This window comes from Scatophagus argus, chromosome 15 (assembly GCF_020382885.2).
Source record: "Scatophagus argus isolate fScaArg1 chromosome 15, fScaArg1.pri, whole genome shotgun sequence".
NCBI classification, from domain to species: Eukaryota; Metazoa; Chordata; class Actinopteri; family Scatophagidae; genus Scatophagus; species Scatophagus argus.
The window spans coordinates 457,565-473,234 of NC_058507.1; the positions used below are offsets into that span (position 1 = coordinate 457,565).

The following is a 15,670-nucleotide window of genomic DNA, read 5'->3' on the forward strand; positions in this document are numbered from 1 at the left end:
TCCCCAAATAAAAAACGAAATAAACTTGAACTAAAAATCGCAACCCCGTTAAAACCAAGAGAACAAAAGACAGCAGGTGAAAAGTGTAAAGACCCCCTGTCATTATAATATAGGAACAATATAACAATAGAATTAATTTTACAATGCATTTTTCTTCATTTTTTCTACTAAACCTCCAGCCGTTTTTGTAGTTGAACGTAGCTGACAGTCTCAGGTGGCATCAAAGTCTTCTGAAAACTCTTGTTCTGAAATACTAAAATAGTTCTGAGAGACCAAATATTCGACTCCCATTGGCTTAGGGCTGAACATCGTCCAACAAGAAGTCTTTTATTTTGAAATATCCAGTGACATTTCCTCAGATTACGATTGGATGTTCAGCTTTAAATTATTCAATAAATCCAAGAGCTTCTTGTCCATGTCCAGAGTCTACTTCCTGTCCATGGCTTTATCTTTGCGGCCTCTTCTTAGTGCCATCCAACATGGCTTCCTTATCCAAGAATCCTCGTCATCATAAAAATAAAAACTGTAAGAAACTGATTCTCTGCATAATCAGACCATAAGATTTTTATCATTAAGACATGACGACATCTGACACTTAGTCTTTCTGTTTGTTTCCGTGACAACAGCGGTCCTCGGCCTGGCGACCTCTTCCTCTGTCAGTGTGAAGGCACTTGATGTCATGGCAGAGGGTGAACACTCCTCCTCCTCTTCCTCAGACAGACAGATGTCAAAATAAGATCTAAAAGCATTTTTTAAAAACTCTGCCGGTCCGCCCGCTGTAAAAAGTCACCTTCCCGCCCAAACAACCACAGAGGCTGCAGTTTGTCCCTCCATCTCACCATACAGTACTGTTGATTGTGTTTGTGTGTGTTTGTGTGTGTGTGTGTGTGTGGGGGGGGGGGGGGGGGGTATGAGTGGGGATGACGGGATGCAGGAGCTCACATTCAAACTATCATTTCCTCTTTTTCCTCACTAAAGCGCCTGTTTTTTTGTGTGCTTTGTGGCGCCGAGCCGAAACCAAAAGGTCACCGAGTTTCACTGGAGAAAAGAAGTGAAGGTGAAGATGGATGATCGGCAGCAGGAGGACAACCTGCAGTAACCTGTGATCTCATATGCTACGTAGAACACCTGGAAGTAGGATGAGGGATCAGACAGCCGAGACGAGTAGTTTAATATCTTGGAGCGAGTTTGCACCTCTCACTAAAATGTTGGACTGGTCGTTTAAGTTTGTCAATGTGTCAGCCGTCTTGGCAGGAAGTTTGTCTGTAGCTGTGATGGTTTCTTTGGTAGTTGGGGGGAGATGGGGGATGAGATGGGGGGAGGATGAGTCAGAAGGGGGGATCTCATATAGAAGGCGGGGGAGGGGGTCACCTCTGCTGGCCAATCAGAGCCAGACTCAGAGTGGTGCACAGCTGCCATATATGAGGCGATGTGGGCGGAGCGAGCGACCTTAGATCTGTGTGGGAAACAAGCGAGAGAGAGAGAGAGGACGTTAATCTGATGAGACTGAAACTGTGGTCATGAGACGACAGCAGAAGTAAGAACAACTAAATTCTCCAACACAAACACAAATCCAGACGGTCACCAGCGCTGATGGAGTATTCAGAGGCACAACGTGTTTTTATCAAAGCTAACGCACAGCTTGAGTGCAGCAGGAAACCAAAACCAAACCTCCGTGAGAATTAATGGATTTATCGGATGTCAACTGTTTTCTGTGGTGTGATGGTGAAGGACACGTAGGAAACTCACTGTTGGGTGGAGGATCTTTACATTCGCCCTCCTCAATGGTGACATCATCGATGGCGATATCTCCCTCGATGCCAGAACCTCGGACTCCCTCCATCACCATCTACCACAGAGGAAGAGAGGAGGAAGTATTCAGTACAAGTACTAATACCACCAACAGACCACAGCTAATGATTATTTTGTGATCTGGTCCAATTACTGAAAAATCCCTAAGATGATGATGACAGCTGAAACCATCGATTATCTGATAGACACGAAACCCATCTGCAGCGGCTTTGATTATCGATGAAACAAAATCACCAAACATGGCAGCACGTATTACCAAGTCCAATCATCCCACTGCACGCAGGGGAAGAAATAAAGTGGGTGGGGTTTGTACCTGGAAGGCGGTGGTTGGGTGGATGTTGATCTTGGCCTGCCTCCAGCGGTCTCCCTGGTTCCCGCTCAGACTCCAGACTGAGGTGTCGGTCACCGTCTGTCCTTTCTGGCGCAGAAACACGTTCAGAGCTCCTGCAGACACAAACCGGCAGGGCCAGACTTTAGCGTTAGCCTCAACACATCCTGAACCCGAGGGGGGGCCCTGCTGCAGTCTCACCTATGTGTTTCCCATACATGTGGTAGAAGAAGGCGAAGCAGTAGGTGGGGCTGTTGCTGACGGAGGAGGAGGAAGAGGAGGAGGTCTTGGAGTTCATGTTGAAAGTGGGTGACAGCAGCCGGGCCTTGTCTCCGTCCAGCCTGGGCCTCGACGTCTCGATGTACATGTAGAAACCTGTGAGACCATCACAACAGGAGCTGGGGTCAGGGGTCAGGGGTCAGGGGTCCAACATACCAACAAGTTCCTCTCTCACAGGACGCTGATGCCTTTACAGGTCGTCATCCTGTCAGATACACTTCAGGGACTCCACAGGAAACAAACCTCAAGTTTCCATTCAGAAGCTCCCATGTGACGAGAAAAAAATGTGATTTTTTCTCACGGTGACTGTTTGCTACTTTTGCAACACAAATAAAATAAAGTTCACCAAAAGTCAGCAAGTAGTCATTACACCCCCCCCCCCCACCCCCCCACCCAAAACTACTACACACACACACACACACACACACACCAAGTCTGAAGTGAGTCCACATATCCCAAAGATACAAGACAAATCCAGAATCACCATCAGGAACAGCTGAGAATCAGGAAGTGAAACGGGGCAGAGAGTGTAAAAGAAATGAAAAGGTTTTATTCCTCGTGCCGTCCTCGGTCCGTCTCAGGTTCACCCACGAGGCAGAAGCAGCAGTCCTGCTAACAAATCCTCCTCCGGCTCATCCAGCACAGGAACAATCCTCACAAATGAAAGCGGACGCGAGTGCAGAAAACACGCACACACGCATGTTTGAGGCGGATTTAAAAGAGTTTAGCCTGAGGCTCAGTTTAATGAGATTCTACTGCAGAGCGAGACAAGCTGCCACACAGCAGCTGGATGTGTGTGCGCTTCTTCTAACCTTTTAATTCTCGCAGAGATTCAACTCACACACACCAAAACAAACTCAGTATTATTGTTCTTATTGTATAAGACAAACAGTTTGACTCAGTAGTTTAAGATGGTGAGTCAAAACTAGACTTTGAGACATTTCAGCATCTCCTGGTTGTGACTGAGTAGTTTTTCTGTTCCCGATACGAGTTTTCTTCTGTTTGGTTTAATTAATCCTGCTGTGAAAACAAATCTGTTGTCAAAATGAGTGAGAAACCAATCCGCAGCTGAAAGTAGTCCCCAAAATATGTGCTATTTCCTCCAGCTGTTTGAGTAAACCCTTTTTGAAGGTGAACCTGTAACAGTGTGAGGTGTTCTTAAAGATGAACCCGTGGCCTCTGAGGTCTCAGGTTTCTGCTGGAGTTTGGACTTCCTGTAAGGCTCTCTCAACCTCAGGGCGGCGTCTGATGGCCAGGTGTTGACAGCCAATCACGTCTGATTATTTGTCCTCTTTCAGCCTGGAGGAGCTGCAGCAGCCTGTGATTCACACTGTGCAGTTTGGCGGATGCGTTGGATGCGTTTGATTCACAGATCCCAGATCAGCCGCTGCACCAGAGGATGTCACCATAGCAACCAGCTTCAGTTTGTGTTCAGTTTCAGAGCTGAAGGTTCTGAGTGACAACGTGGACACATCACGACGTGGAGACAGACTCATTACTGACCACGAACGGCATGTTAGCCCTCACATCGTCAGACTTCAGTGTAAAACACCTTGAGGTCACCTGTAATGAAACCTGCTCCATGTGTCATTAGAACTGTCCAATCACAACCTTTGCCAAACTTCACCTGACAAAAAGCAGCCCAGTCAGCAGAATCAAGTGTTAGAAATCCAGCTTCCTGTTCATGTGTCTCGTACGTGTCACACATCTCTACAACACGTTACATCACGGTCTGCGCCGGATGTGGGGGGGTCCGGCGGTGGTGCGACCGATCGAGACCACTTCGACCAACCAACGACCGTCGGGACAGTTTAATGATCCTCTTTGCACCGACAGCAGAAACTTCCATCACGACGTTTAGCGAGTTTCCAGGTATTTTAAGTCTCTTTAAACCCAAACCAAACAGAAAACTGATGTGGGGATTTATTCTGGCTGGATTGGCTGCAAAATGTCAGAATGTGATGAGTGACATAAAAGCAGCCTTAAGACGAGTCAAAGCCTCCACCTTCCCTGCTGGTCAGCACGAAATGCATTCTGGGATACCTGGGTCACATCTCCTGGTCTGAACTGGACTTGATGTGGACTGCGGGGTGAAAGAAAATGCTGATACGAAATCAATACAGTGTCATTAATGGTTACAGGCAAAGACTCGCATCATTTCCTTCTACAACTTTTTATTTTCTTTATTTGTTCACCTAAAGAATCCTGAGAGCTTCTTCATCTGATGGAGGCGATCGTTCAGATTGATCACAGCTGTGATGACTGATCAGATCTCACTGCTGTGATCCATAATAATACTCAGATTTATTGTGGTGGTATCTGTTATACTTTGACAGCTTTACCAAAATTAGATTTAAAAAACAAAAATTAGTAACCTGAACCATAACCTCTGTGCTGTGATTGGTCAGCTGGTTCAGATCTCCATAGCAACTCCTGCCTTCAGACTTTGAAACTGAATTTGCATCGTTCATGAATGGATTTTTGAAGCTTCATGGAGAACATGCAGCCTCAGTGTCGTCGGCGTGTTTCAGCTACCTGAAACGGGCCGAGCTGTCGGGCTGAAGCTCCTGGACGAGACAGTAAACTAACAAACAAAACTCTAAACTGTCGCTCGTCTCTACTGGAACTATTTTTGCTCTGGGACAGACGCTAAAGTTGTCTTCATCAGAGTAAAGGCACATAGGACATTAGTCAGGTCTGCTGACGACGCCCACATACTGATCCAGTGTCAGTGTTGACAGTACAAAGATGATGCAGTGGGACGTTTTCTTCTCTGTAATCAGGCTGTGAAAGTCCGCCTGACAGCCAGTTGACGGTCCGTGTTTGTGACATGCTGCTGTTTCCTGATAACAAGAGAACTGCCAAACTCCATTTGAAAACGTGGCAATTTAGCAGAAAGTGTTGAGCTGATGACATTTCCCTGTCAGTGTTTCATCTCAGGTGTCAGCTTGCCGGCTCAGGTGAGCACAGCTTCACTCGCTGAGATGAATGTGGTGTGTGGCGGCAAGTGTCACTGAGACAATCGGCCATGTTGGTTTGCTTTGCAGACAGCTCTGCACGTTTCATGTTTTTAATCAAAGACCAACATCTGGGTTTCACATTCTTTTTATGTATGTCATCGTATCATTGTTTGTTTATCCTCACTGTTAGTAATGTTTTATGTATTCTTATCAGATATGATGAAGTTATTGTAATAAGAATCTTTGACCCTTCAGGTGGAACCGGCGGTGGAACACGCGGTGCAAACCGGCGGTGGAACACGCGGTGCGAACTTGTCCTGCAGACAGAACAAAACTCTGCAGTCGTTCCATCAAGCTGCTCTCATTCAGTCAGCGAGGACTCGACTCCTCAGGCTGCTGCACTGCGTCCTGTTTATTTTCAGCCTCTTATCGTGTTTGAGTGGGCGTCGCCCGTCCTCCACGCTCGCATCAGCATCGACGCTCGCCTCGTGAGTCCCACATCACGATAAACAATCACTCAGCTTGCATCCCACAGTCAGAGCTGCTGGAGACACCAAAACACACCAACAAACAAACAAACAAAACAAAACAAAAACACAACAAACAAACATAACAAACAAGAGTCACAGCAAAAGACAAAAACACAACAAAGAAAAAACAACAGAGAAAAATACAGCAAAACAACAGACAAACAAACTTCCACCGACAAATAAAGCGCAGCACAGTGAGTGGAGGCGTGTCCTGCGGAGCCAATCAGAGATGAGCAGAAGCCTCTGATGGTGAACATTAGAAACACTAGAAAATGCTGGACTCTGAGACTGAGAGCCACATCGTGAACTGGTACCCTGCCAGGACCAGGACTGTGAAGCTGCTTATCAATATGAGTTTTTAATTAGAGCCACTTCCCAGCAGCAAGACTGGAGGCGGGCGACTCGAGTCTTCAAACCCAGCCTTCACATGGGATCAGCTGAGTGTGTGTGTGTGTGTGTGTGCGTGTACCCTGCTTCGAGCCGGTGTGGTCCGAGCTCGGCCCCGTGTTCGGGGTGTACTTGGTGTCTCGTGTGGCGGCACTGTGACGCGTCCAGTCGAACTCGTCCGTTTTGTCCTGAGAGAACAAACACATCGACTCGTCCTCGAAACCACACTGGAACTCCCCTGAACACACACACACACACACACACACAGTATTGCAGTCACATGAGCAGAACCTCTGCTGGATATGTGAGACCGGAAACTCAAATGCTTTATGTCCTGGTGTGTTCATGTACTTACTGAGGTGTGGGTTAACAGGAGCTGTGGAGGCAGAACAGACAAGAACCTTGTTAGAACATCAGGTGAAATCAGAGAACACAAAGAACTCAGGCTGGCAGAACCTTCATGAAGACACATTCCTCCTGTCCAAAATACACACATTGTGGCTGTGTGTGTGCGTGAGTCTGTGAGTGCGTGTGTGTGTGTGTGTGTGTATGAAACTGCTCACAACAAGTCGTGTGGGTTATCTTGAGTAACCTGGTCATGATTCTGTGCCATCCAGTCCCATCACACCGCAGAGAAGGCAGACAACTACCAAAACTATCTGGATGGTAAACAGAACTGTGTGGATTTTAGGGTGAAACATCCCTTTAAAATCTGCACTAGATTTGGATAAAAACCTGAATGTGGACTGTGAAACAGTTCAGTGGCTCACAGGACCCCCTCAGGGTGAAAGGCTGAAGACCCTCATACGGTCGGACCTCCTACGTGTGCTCTGTCCATACAACATGTTGTTAATGAGCCGCAGATGTTGGACAGATGTCACGCTGTGACCCGCCGATGGTCACGTGACCGAGCCGAGCGATGTCAGGTGGAGGTGTCAGCTGATGAGCCGTCTGAACTTGGTGTGGGCAGTTAACCTGAAGATCAGGAGGCGAGGCGTTCAATGACAGTCCGTCAAAACTGCACATCACGAGGCAGACGAGTTCAGGTGCAGTTTGTTTTCTGTGCTCCCGCTGCGAGTTTCCTCTGCGTTTGTTTCTCTGTTTGTCACCTTGACTTCCCGTCTGTTCTCTCCCATATTTCCTGACTTTATGTTCGTCTGCAGCGGTGATGTTTTCAGATTCCCGTCAGGATGTCTGTGTGACAGCTCAGTGTTTTTTGGTTTCATATAAATAAAGAAACGCAGTGCAGCAAAACCAGAAACCAAAGAACAGAGCAAATAAATAAACATATTTAGGTTGATGAAGCAACTCTAAACTGTCCCTCGGTGTTATATGTTAACATGTTAACCTGGTCTGAAAGCGCTTCAGTCTAAACCTGCTCCGAGTCCTCGCTGTGTTTCAGCATACGGGTCCTTTCAGGCGGTTCTTATCACGCTGATGTTTGTTCAAGTGTTCATTTTTCTGGTGGTTTTAATGAGTTATTTGATGCTATAAGAAGGGACTGAAACGTCATGACTGACAGCTGAGCGCTGCTCCTGATTGGCTCAGACGGGTGTTTGGGCAGGAACTCGATACTGCAGCTCCACCTGCTGATCAGTACTGCACAGACTTTGGCTCCAAATGATGTCAGCTCTCGTAGGGAGATTTTGGCTCCACTTTTGTACAGTGGGAGGAAGTGAAGACGCGTCAGCCATCTCTGTGCGGGTCGATGGTCTGGAGTCTTGGAGTGCAGCGGAGTCTCTGTCTGTTTTGTCTGCTGTTGTGCATGAGGATGGACGTGCCGCGAGCACATACACATGAACGTAAACAACGCAGCCTTCTGCAGGAGTGACATTAGCAGTGACACAACTTACCGCTGTATGTGATGATGCGTTCAGTGGCGTCGCCCTCTCCGTAGCGGGTGATGGGGGTGAGGCGGACCAGGTAGGACTCAGGTTTGATGAGTTCAGTCAGGTTGTGTGTTAGCAGCTCCCCCTTCTGGATGGCTCCCTCCATGGGAATCTCCTGCTCCCACCAGCGAGACTGACCCATCTGAAACACACAAGACGAGTTGGTCATGAGGACGGCGTCGTGGTCACTCAGATCTGAAAACAACAGTCAGGTGTGCTAATGCTTTTACGTTTACCTGAAGCTAACAGAAACGCAGAGGTCAGCGAGCTGGGATAACACCTTAATGTCCCGTATCAGAATCAGAATCAGAAGTCCTTTATTTATCGCCAAGGGGAAATTCTTTTGTACAGACTTTGCACTTGCAATTTTCCCGACCAAGAAAAGAAAGCGAAAGATATAAAATAGGATAAAAAACTAAAATAAGTATAAATCTAAAATATAGGTATTAACATGTGTCTGTACACATTGTATATATAAAGTATGTGTGTCCGTCACAGAGTTCAATAGTTTGATGGCGACAGGCAGGAATGATTTCCTGTGTCGCTCTGTGGTGCATCATGGGAGTCAGAGTCTGTGGCTGAACGAGCTCCTGTAGCTGATCAGCACATTGTGGACAGGGTGAGAGGGAAAGTCCAGTATCGTCCTCTCAGACACCACCATCAAAGACCAGTTCCTCTCCCACAACATGCTGGCCTTCTTGATGGTTCTGCTGAGTCATACACTGAATCAGTGCTCACATGGACACCTGACTCAAACTGTCAGCATGTCCTTTGACCTGGGGACTAAAATGTGAAGGTGATGGGTTTCACCGAGCAGCTGCCGTGATGTCGAGGTCACGTGTGTGCGGTTGTCACCTGTGCGCTCGGGTTGACGTGACAGAAGCTTCAGAAGGAGAAGAAGACTTCGGGGTGAACGTCACCACACTGGATTTTCGTTTCCTGGTACCAGAGCATAATGAAATACTCTCATGTAGGAGCCTGACCTGAGGGGATGTTTAGACATCAGCTACATCCTGTTATTTTATCCTTCAGTAAACAACTCTTCCTCCTCCTCCTCCTCCTCCAGTCCCTCAGCATCATCATGGTCTTCTTCTTCTTTTCCTTTTTCCTCTCCCTCCTTCGCTCTTCTCCTTCTTCTTTTTCTTATCATTTTCTGTCCCATCAGCACTTCCTCTCTGCAGCACACAGATGTGTACGAATGAAGAGACACGCAGGTTGCCATGGCAACGGGCCCCGCTCCTCCTCCAGGGGCCTCAGGTACAGACTGAGCTCCATGCCCACCGAACGCTTAACGAAAAGCTCAGACGTGTCCTGAGTACCTTCTGCCCATATTCTCAGATGAGGTTCATTAACCTGAACACGTGACACAGAACCTTTTACATGACCCACCTCTGGATAACGTCTATTCCAGCATGACTGTGCCCCAGTGCACAAAGCAAAGCTCCATAAAGACATGGTTGGATGAGTTTGGTGTGGAAGAACTTGACTGGCCCACACAGAGCCCTGACCTCAACCCCATCCAACACCTTTGGGATGAACTGGAACGGAGATTGTGAGCCAGGCCTTTTGGTCCAACATCAGTGTGTGACCTCACAAATGCTCTACTGCATGAATGGGCACAAATTCCCACAGAAACACTCCAACATGTTGTGGAAAGCCTTCACAGAAGAGTGGAAGCTGTTAGAGCTGCAAAGCTGTCTGTGTGTTTACAATGAGACGTCATTAAAGTCCCTGTTGGTGTGATGGCCAGCTGTCCCAATACTTTTGTCTATGTATGTATGTTGGCTTTAAGCTGATTATAAAGATTGTTTTATTAAACTGTAAGTCTGCTGTTATTGCATATTTGCCTTTCTGAAGTTTTAATCAAACAAACAGGAAGAAACAGTTTCGTTGGGGTCTATTTTCAGCGGCGGATGAATCCTCATTTGGTGCAGCAGGTGTGTGTCAGATCACAGTACAGTGTGTGTGTTGATGGTGATGAAGGAGCAGCAGTGTGGCTTTTTGTGCACTGACCTGTCTGATGCCCAGTCTGTAGGCCAGGATTCGGTCCACGGCGTTGGGTTCCATCTGGGTCCACTGCAGCTTGAAGCCGTAGACTCGAGGTTTGTTCTGCCACAGAGCGCTGTAGGTGTCGTAGTAAAACTCTGGAGCGTACGCCTTCCCTGAGGAGACACGGGGGTCAGGGGTCACCCATTCATTTTTTACAGTCCGCCTTTTGGACTTGTGGACTCTAACGAGACGCACTGAGATGTTCAGCCAGTCATCACACAGTGAGGAATCTGAATTCTTGTTATCCATCTCATGTGTTTCTCATGTTTCTCTGAACTCTTTCCAAAAGCAGGACCTACAGACGTTGACCGTTAGTACATCACTTAACTTAACTAAGTTTACGTAGTCAAAAATTGATCTTAGTGATGTGTTCCTGGACTTCCTGTGGACACTGTTTGTTCCCAGTCTCCTTATTCTCTGGTATGACTTGCACTGACATAATGAGGATCATGTACCTGCATCTGGGTCCAGTTCTGTGGCCCCTGATTCTCCACGTGCACAAGAGTGAAGTCAAGCCAGTTTTATAACCACCAATCACAGAGCCTTGGTGGTCCTCACCATCTGCACAGTGTTCCACACCCCCTGTCCCTAGACCGTCAAATCCAGTGAGGAGAGACGACCCAGGAAAGAGTTTTACCAGGAAAACCTCAGGAGGAGCATCTCACTAATGAACATCATGTCAGCAAAGTCAAGATTCATTTATGTCACAGTTTCCATGTTCAGTGAAAGAGAAGAGGAGGAAATGATGAAAGAGCAAGAAGACTGAGGAGTCAGAGTGTGTGTGAATCTCACAGCAGGATTATAAAACTCAGCTTAATATGACAGAAGACTCTGTGTGTGTGTGTGTGTGTGTGTGTGTCAGTGTGTTCCTGCTGATGTGCAGGTTGGAGGATTAAACCACTAAAGAAGAAGAAGTCACCGGACTGGACGAAGCCTCCAGCTTGGACCACCTGATAACAGAGCTGAGTCCTCTGTGATAAAGCTTATAGTTAGTGCTGGTTCAGGTCTCTAGTTATGCTGCTATAGGCTCAGACTGCCGGGGATCTCCCATGATGCACTGAGCTTCTCTCTCCTCCTCTAACTCTCCTTCTGCACACATTTATGTCCCATTAATGCAGGTTACCAACTCAGCTTCTTCCCTGGAGTCCTTGTGCTTTCTGGTCTCTCAGGTTCTCATGGATCGTGGTTGGACCTCCTGCTGTGGTCCTGGTTGACACTGACGACTGTTACTATTACTATTACTATTATTTAGTCGTAATTCTATCTTATTATTGTTATTGTTGTTGTTGTCTCAGCTGTACAAACAGGTTTACAGTGGTAGATCGATAATCTGAACTGAAGGTGGAGCTTTTGTCACACTCTGTGGGAAGCTTTCATATTCCACCCTTTAGTGGCTGCTCACCTGAGGAGCACTGAGCAGATGATAAAGACTCTGAGATGTGGGTGCAAGCTGAAACACCAGAGGACAGAACCAAACATCTGTCTTTAAGCTGGGTGACATCTTTTTCTTCGCTCCACAGACCGACAGACGGCTTTCACGCCAGCCTGAGTGAACCAAACACAAAACGAATCAGAGTTGTGAAGCTGCGTTAGTGGACTGAGCTGAGAGGATTTCATCCAACAAAAGAGACGCAGAGAGTGTGGTGGGGAGCTGACGATGAGGATAATGAGACATCACAGTGAGTAAAAGAGAGGAAGAGATTCGGTCTGAAAACCAATGACTCTGCTACAATCTAAAGTCAGTCTGATGGAAACATGAAGCCGAACCTCCCGGAGTGCAGCGAAGGTGTGATGAAGAGCCTAACGGTCTGGCAAGTCGTCGTGTTGCAGTTTTGTCTCACGGTTTTATTCTGAAGACCTGCTGCCATCTCATTGGCTGCTGCAGGATGAGCGAGCTTTAAAATGCCAGCAGCATGTTCACACCTGATTAACAACACAAACTTCACCTCGGCAACGACAAGCCCGACATAATCGCTGTCATTTTCCATCAGCTCTCCATCCCGAGCTTACAACTCCCCCTCTTTAACTGCTTTCTGCTGCTGCCTGCAGAACGCCTGCTGCTCGCCGGCCGGCCGCGATAAGGAGCTTAACGCTGCCGCTGGGTTTACAGGAAGAGTCTCGCAGCGCTGACAGGACGTCTCTGCAGGGGAGCTTTCATCAGGAGAGGACGGGATACGAGTCCTGCGTGACGGCTGAGGTGCACAGAGCAGCTCTCAGAGTGAAAACAGCAGAGACGTCAGAGTTGGACTGGAGTCCACGGAGTGAGGTGCACTGACTACCATTCAAATAACCAAACCCATCAGCCAAAGCCGAGCGCCAATCGAACGCCAGTGCTCGTTTTGGTGCAGCTGGTTTGTGGCGTGAAGGCAAACCAGAAATCTTATGACAGTGTGTGATTTTAGTGTGATTTCAAACACCAAACTACCAATAAATCAATCTGCTGTTCGACAACCTTTTCGTCCATTCGGTGTTTCCGAACTACGGAGTCCCTGAAGGTTCACGGGCTGATCGGATCAAGATTTCCGAGTTTGGTTGACAGTAACTCGTAGTACCTGATGGTGTACTTCAATCTCGTCCTGGTCATTTCTTATTTACTGTAAAAGAAGTAATTCCCATCAGCTCAATAATTAAATGAAAACATCAGGCGGACTGTTTCATATGTGTGGAGGGTAATGCAGCCTCACATGCGTCCGGACTGCATGTGAGCATCTGATTTGATGCGATGCTCACAGGCAGTCAGGACATGATGAAATACTCCAAAGCTTCAGAGTTTCAGAGTATTTAGAGGTCTGATCCTCCTGGCTCGGGACATTCAGGTGTCGCAGGACGTTCCATCGCTCTCCCTCGCTCACGCTTATGTTTTCCATCTCTCTATGTTATCAAAGACAAAAATGCATTTCAGCTGAATCAGTATTCATGCTAAGTATCAAAACCAGACCACCTACAAACGCAGATCACCCCAGCTTTCTCTCAGAGGGTCCTTTGAGGTAAAAAGGATGACAAAGCTTCTGACAAATGCAAACTAAATGTCGACTGGCGAGAATGAAATCAAAAGTGAAAACTGACGGAGGAGTTACAAATGTTGAGAATATAAAGACACCAGCATGGTCCCTTAAATAATGCAGAGGGTGTCAACATGTGACAGCATGCAGCAGAAGAACAAAACTAAAGGACAAAGCTTCAGCTCACAGACGTCTGTTATCTTCTAGCCTTACAGACACAAACTGTTAATTTAGCATCAGAGAGGAGGCAGCACACACTAAAGGCAGGACGTCCTCTAATCTTCCAGCAGAGACCACAGAGTTTGTTGTCACTTCTGATGTGTGAGAGGATGTGAGGCTTTCCACATTATTTATGATGCTTCAAACTCCCTCGAGGAAACTTTCAGCAATTCTCTGCTTGTGGCTGCCAGCACACCGGATTTAAAGATGAGATAAACGCTCATTAATCGTCATGTTTTCGTCCTCCAGATGGAAACGTTTAAAGATTGAAGACAGCTCAGTTTTCCCATCAGACCTCGGGGCTCCCGACAAAACATCGACGGCCAAAGGAGACGGTCGGACTGGGCGTTAACTGGGAAACTGGCGCAGGGAGTGTCAGTGACTCGAGAGGAACCGGGTCTCCGGTGACTTGAGACAAGGTACAAGCCTTGGGTGAATCGGGTCAAGTCCAAGTCAAGCCATCAGTAATATGAGAGTTCAAGCCCAACTTTAACTTGAAACTTGAAGTCCAAATCAAGTGTCCAAGTCAAGTCATGTCAGAGACAAGAAAAAATCAAGTCTCAAGTAATTCGAGACAAGTCCAACCCAAGTCTTGACTGAGCTGTTTTGTCTTCTCAAGTCACTAGATAAAAGTCCAAATGATGTCATCAAAGATGCATTCTTGTCAAGAACAGTAAGTACAATCAACATGAACAAATTACAGTTCAAGTCTTGAGTCATTTAGGCTAACCTGTTCCAGATATAAAAAAGAAACTTGACCCGTTCACACCTTCGAGTCAGGCCGACTCACCTGTGACTAGGAAGGTGCAGCGTCCTGCCCCGGCCTCGTTGGTGATGTCACAGGTGTACTCGCCGTAGCCCTCTCGGTTCAGAGCTCTGACGAGGTAGCTGGTGTCGTCGCGCTGGTCGCTGAACTGTCCGACGGTGAGGAGGCGGGAGCCCAGCTTCCACTCGTACCGCAGGAGGCGGGCCGGGTGAGCCCGCAGGAGGCGGCAGGTGAGGCTGAACGCCCGTCCGAGGGCTTGGCGGATCTCTGTGTACGCCGGCTCCACAGTGGGAGGGACTGAGAGACAGAAACAGGAAACATGAGGGAGCAGAAGGACCACAAAACACAAACACAAAACGCACGCACGAAAAAATAATCTCTAATTCAAAGGTTCCATTAAAATCTACTAAATGTTTACTTCAGTCTGCTTCAGGTCATTTTTGGTTGTGCCTATTGCTCTCAAAAACAATCCTTGTTATTCGTAATGATTAACATCCGTCACATCACGAGCAAAATAAATTTTCTGAATATTTTCATTCTGGAGCAGCACTGAAAAACAAAAAAATGTGCAGATTTAGTTTGGTCCTGCGGTTAAACAGTGGAAACTGGTTAGCCTCGAAGCCTAGCGAATCAGAGGTTCACATCAACGTGAACTGAGAATATTCCTGAAAACGTCACAGAGCTTCAGTGAAGAGCTCAAACCGTCTTCAGCTTCAAGGTGAGAAATCTAAAAGGAAAGTCAGGTGAGTTTCCAGCACTGAGAGGATCAATGACCGCCTCACATTATTGATGTTTAAATTAAAGTATTTCTGCTTAAAAGGGAACACAGAAACTGATAAAAGGGTTATAATAAGCAAAAGCTTTTTGTTAAGCGTCACTCTTAGCAGTACAAAAACAAAAACACATATTTGATTTTATTTCTGCTTTAAAAAAACAACTACATTAAAAAACTAAAGTATGTTTGTTTGTTTGTTTGTTTTTTCTCCAGGCTGCATCCTGTTACGGCCTGATTTCACCACAGGGATCAATAACTTTAATCTGATCTAATCTAATCTAACAATCTGATTTAAAACCGGAGAGTTTCAGGCCATCTGGAAAATTATCTTATGGTTATCACTCACTCACTCACGCACACACACACACACTCACACACACACACACTCACACTCACACACACACACACTCACACTCACACACACACTTTAATCTCACCACTTCAGCTGCAGACAAACCCAAAATGTTTTCTTAAATTATTTTTTCACTTTTATCTTGACTCTTTGAGCTTTTCTTTGGGTCTTCAGGTTAAAATAAATTTAAAAATAAACAAATAAAAGTCTCATCTTTCTGCTCAGTTTAAAATGCACAGAATGTTAAACGCAGGCTTTGTGAGGCTGAACACGATGAACCTGAGCTGAAAGCTGCTGTCTGCTAAAGGGCACGCAGGCAGAG

At 46.7% G+C, this 15,670-nt stretch overlaps 1 protein-coding gene across 2 annotated transcripts in view; it reads right to left on the reverse strand.

Annotated features, from left to right (window-relative positions):
• Nucleotides 1-911: 911 nt before the first annotated feature.
• Nucleotides 912-15,670, reverse strand: part of mdga2a (MAM domain containing glycosylphosphatidylinositol anchor 2a) — a 58,696-nt gene continuing 43,937 nt past the window's right edge. The window contains exons 9-17 of one of the 2 annotated variants that reach the window (XM_046413348.1): nucleotides 14,246-14,518; nucleotides 10,199-10,347; nucleotides 8,150-8,327; nucleotides 6,652-6,672; nucleotides 6,379-6,534; nucleotides 2,342-2,515; nucleotides 2,126-2,256; nucleotides 1,750-1,849; nucleotides 912-1,456 (exon numbers count right to left, since the gene is read on the reverse strand). In XM_046413348.1, coding sequence (XP_046269304.1) covers nucleotides 1,368-1,456; nucleotides 1,750-1,849; nucleotides 2,126-2,256; nucleotides 2,342-2,515; nucleotides 6,379-6,534; nucleotides 6,652-6,672; nucleotides 8,150-8,327; nucleotides 10,199-10,347; nucleotides 14,246-14,518 — 1,271 coding nt within the window. In that variant the 3' untranslated portion in view covers nucleotides 912-1,367. Of the gene's footprint in view, nucleotides 1,457-1,749; nucleotides 1,850-2,125; nucleotides 2,257-2,341; nucleotides 2,516-2,878; nucleotides 3,029-6,378; nucleotides 6,535-6,651; nucleotides 6,673-8,149; nucleotides 8,328-10,198; nucleotides 10,348-14,245; nucleotides 14,519-15,670 lie in introns of those variants that run through there. The other variant, XM_046413349.1, reaches the window with a different exon arrangement.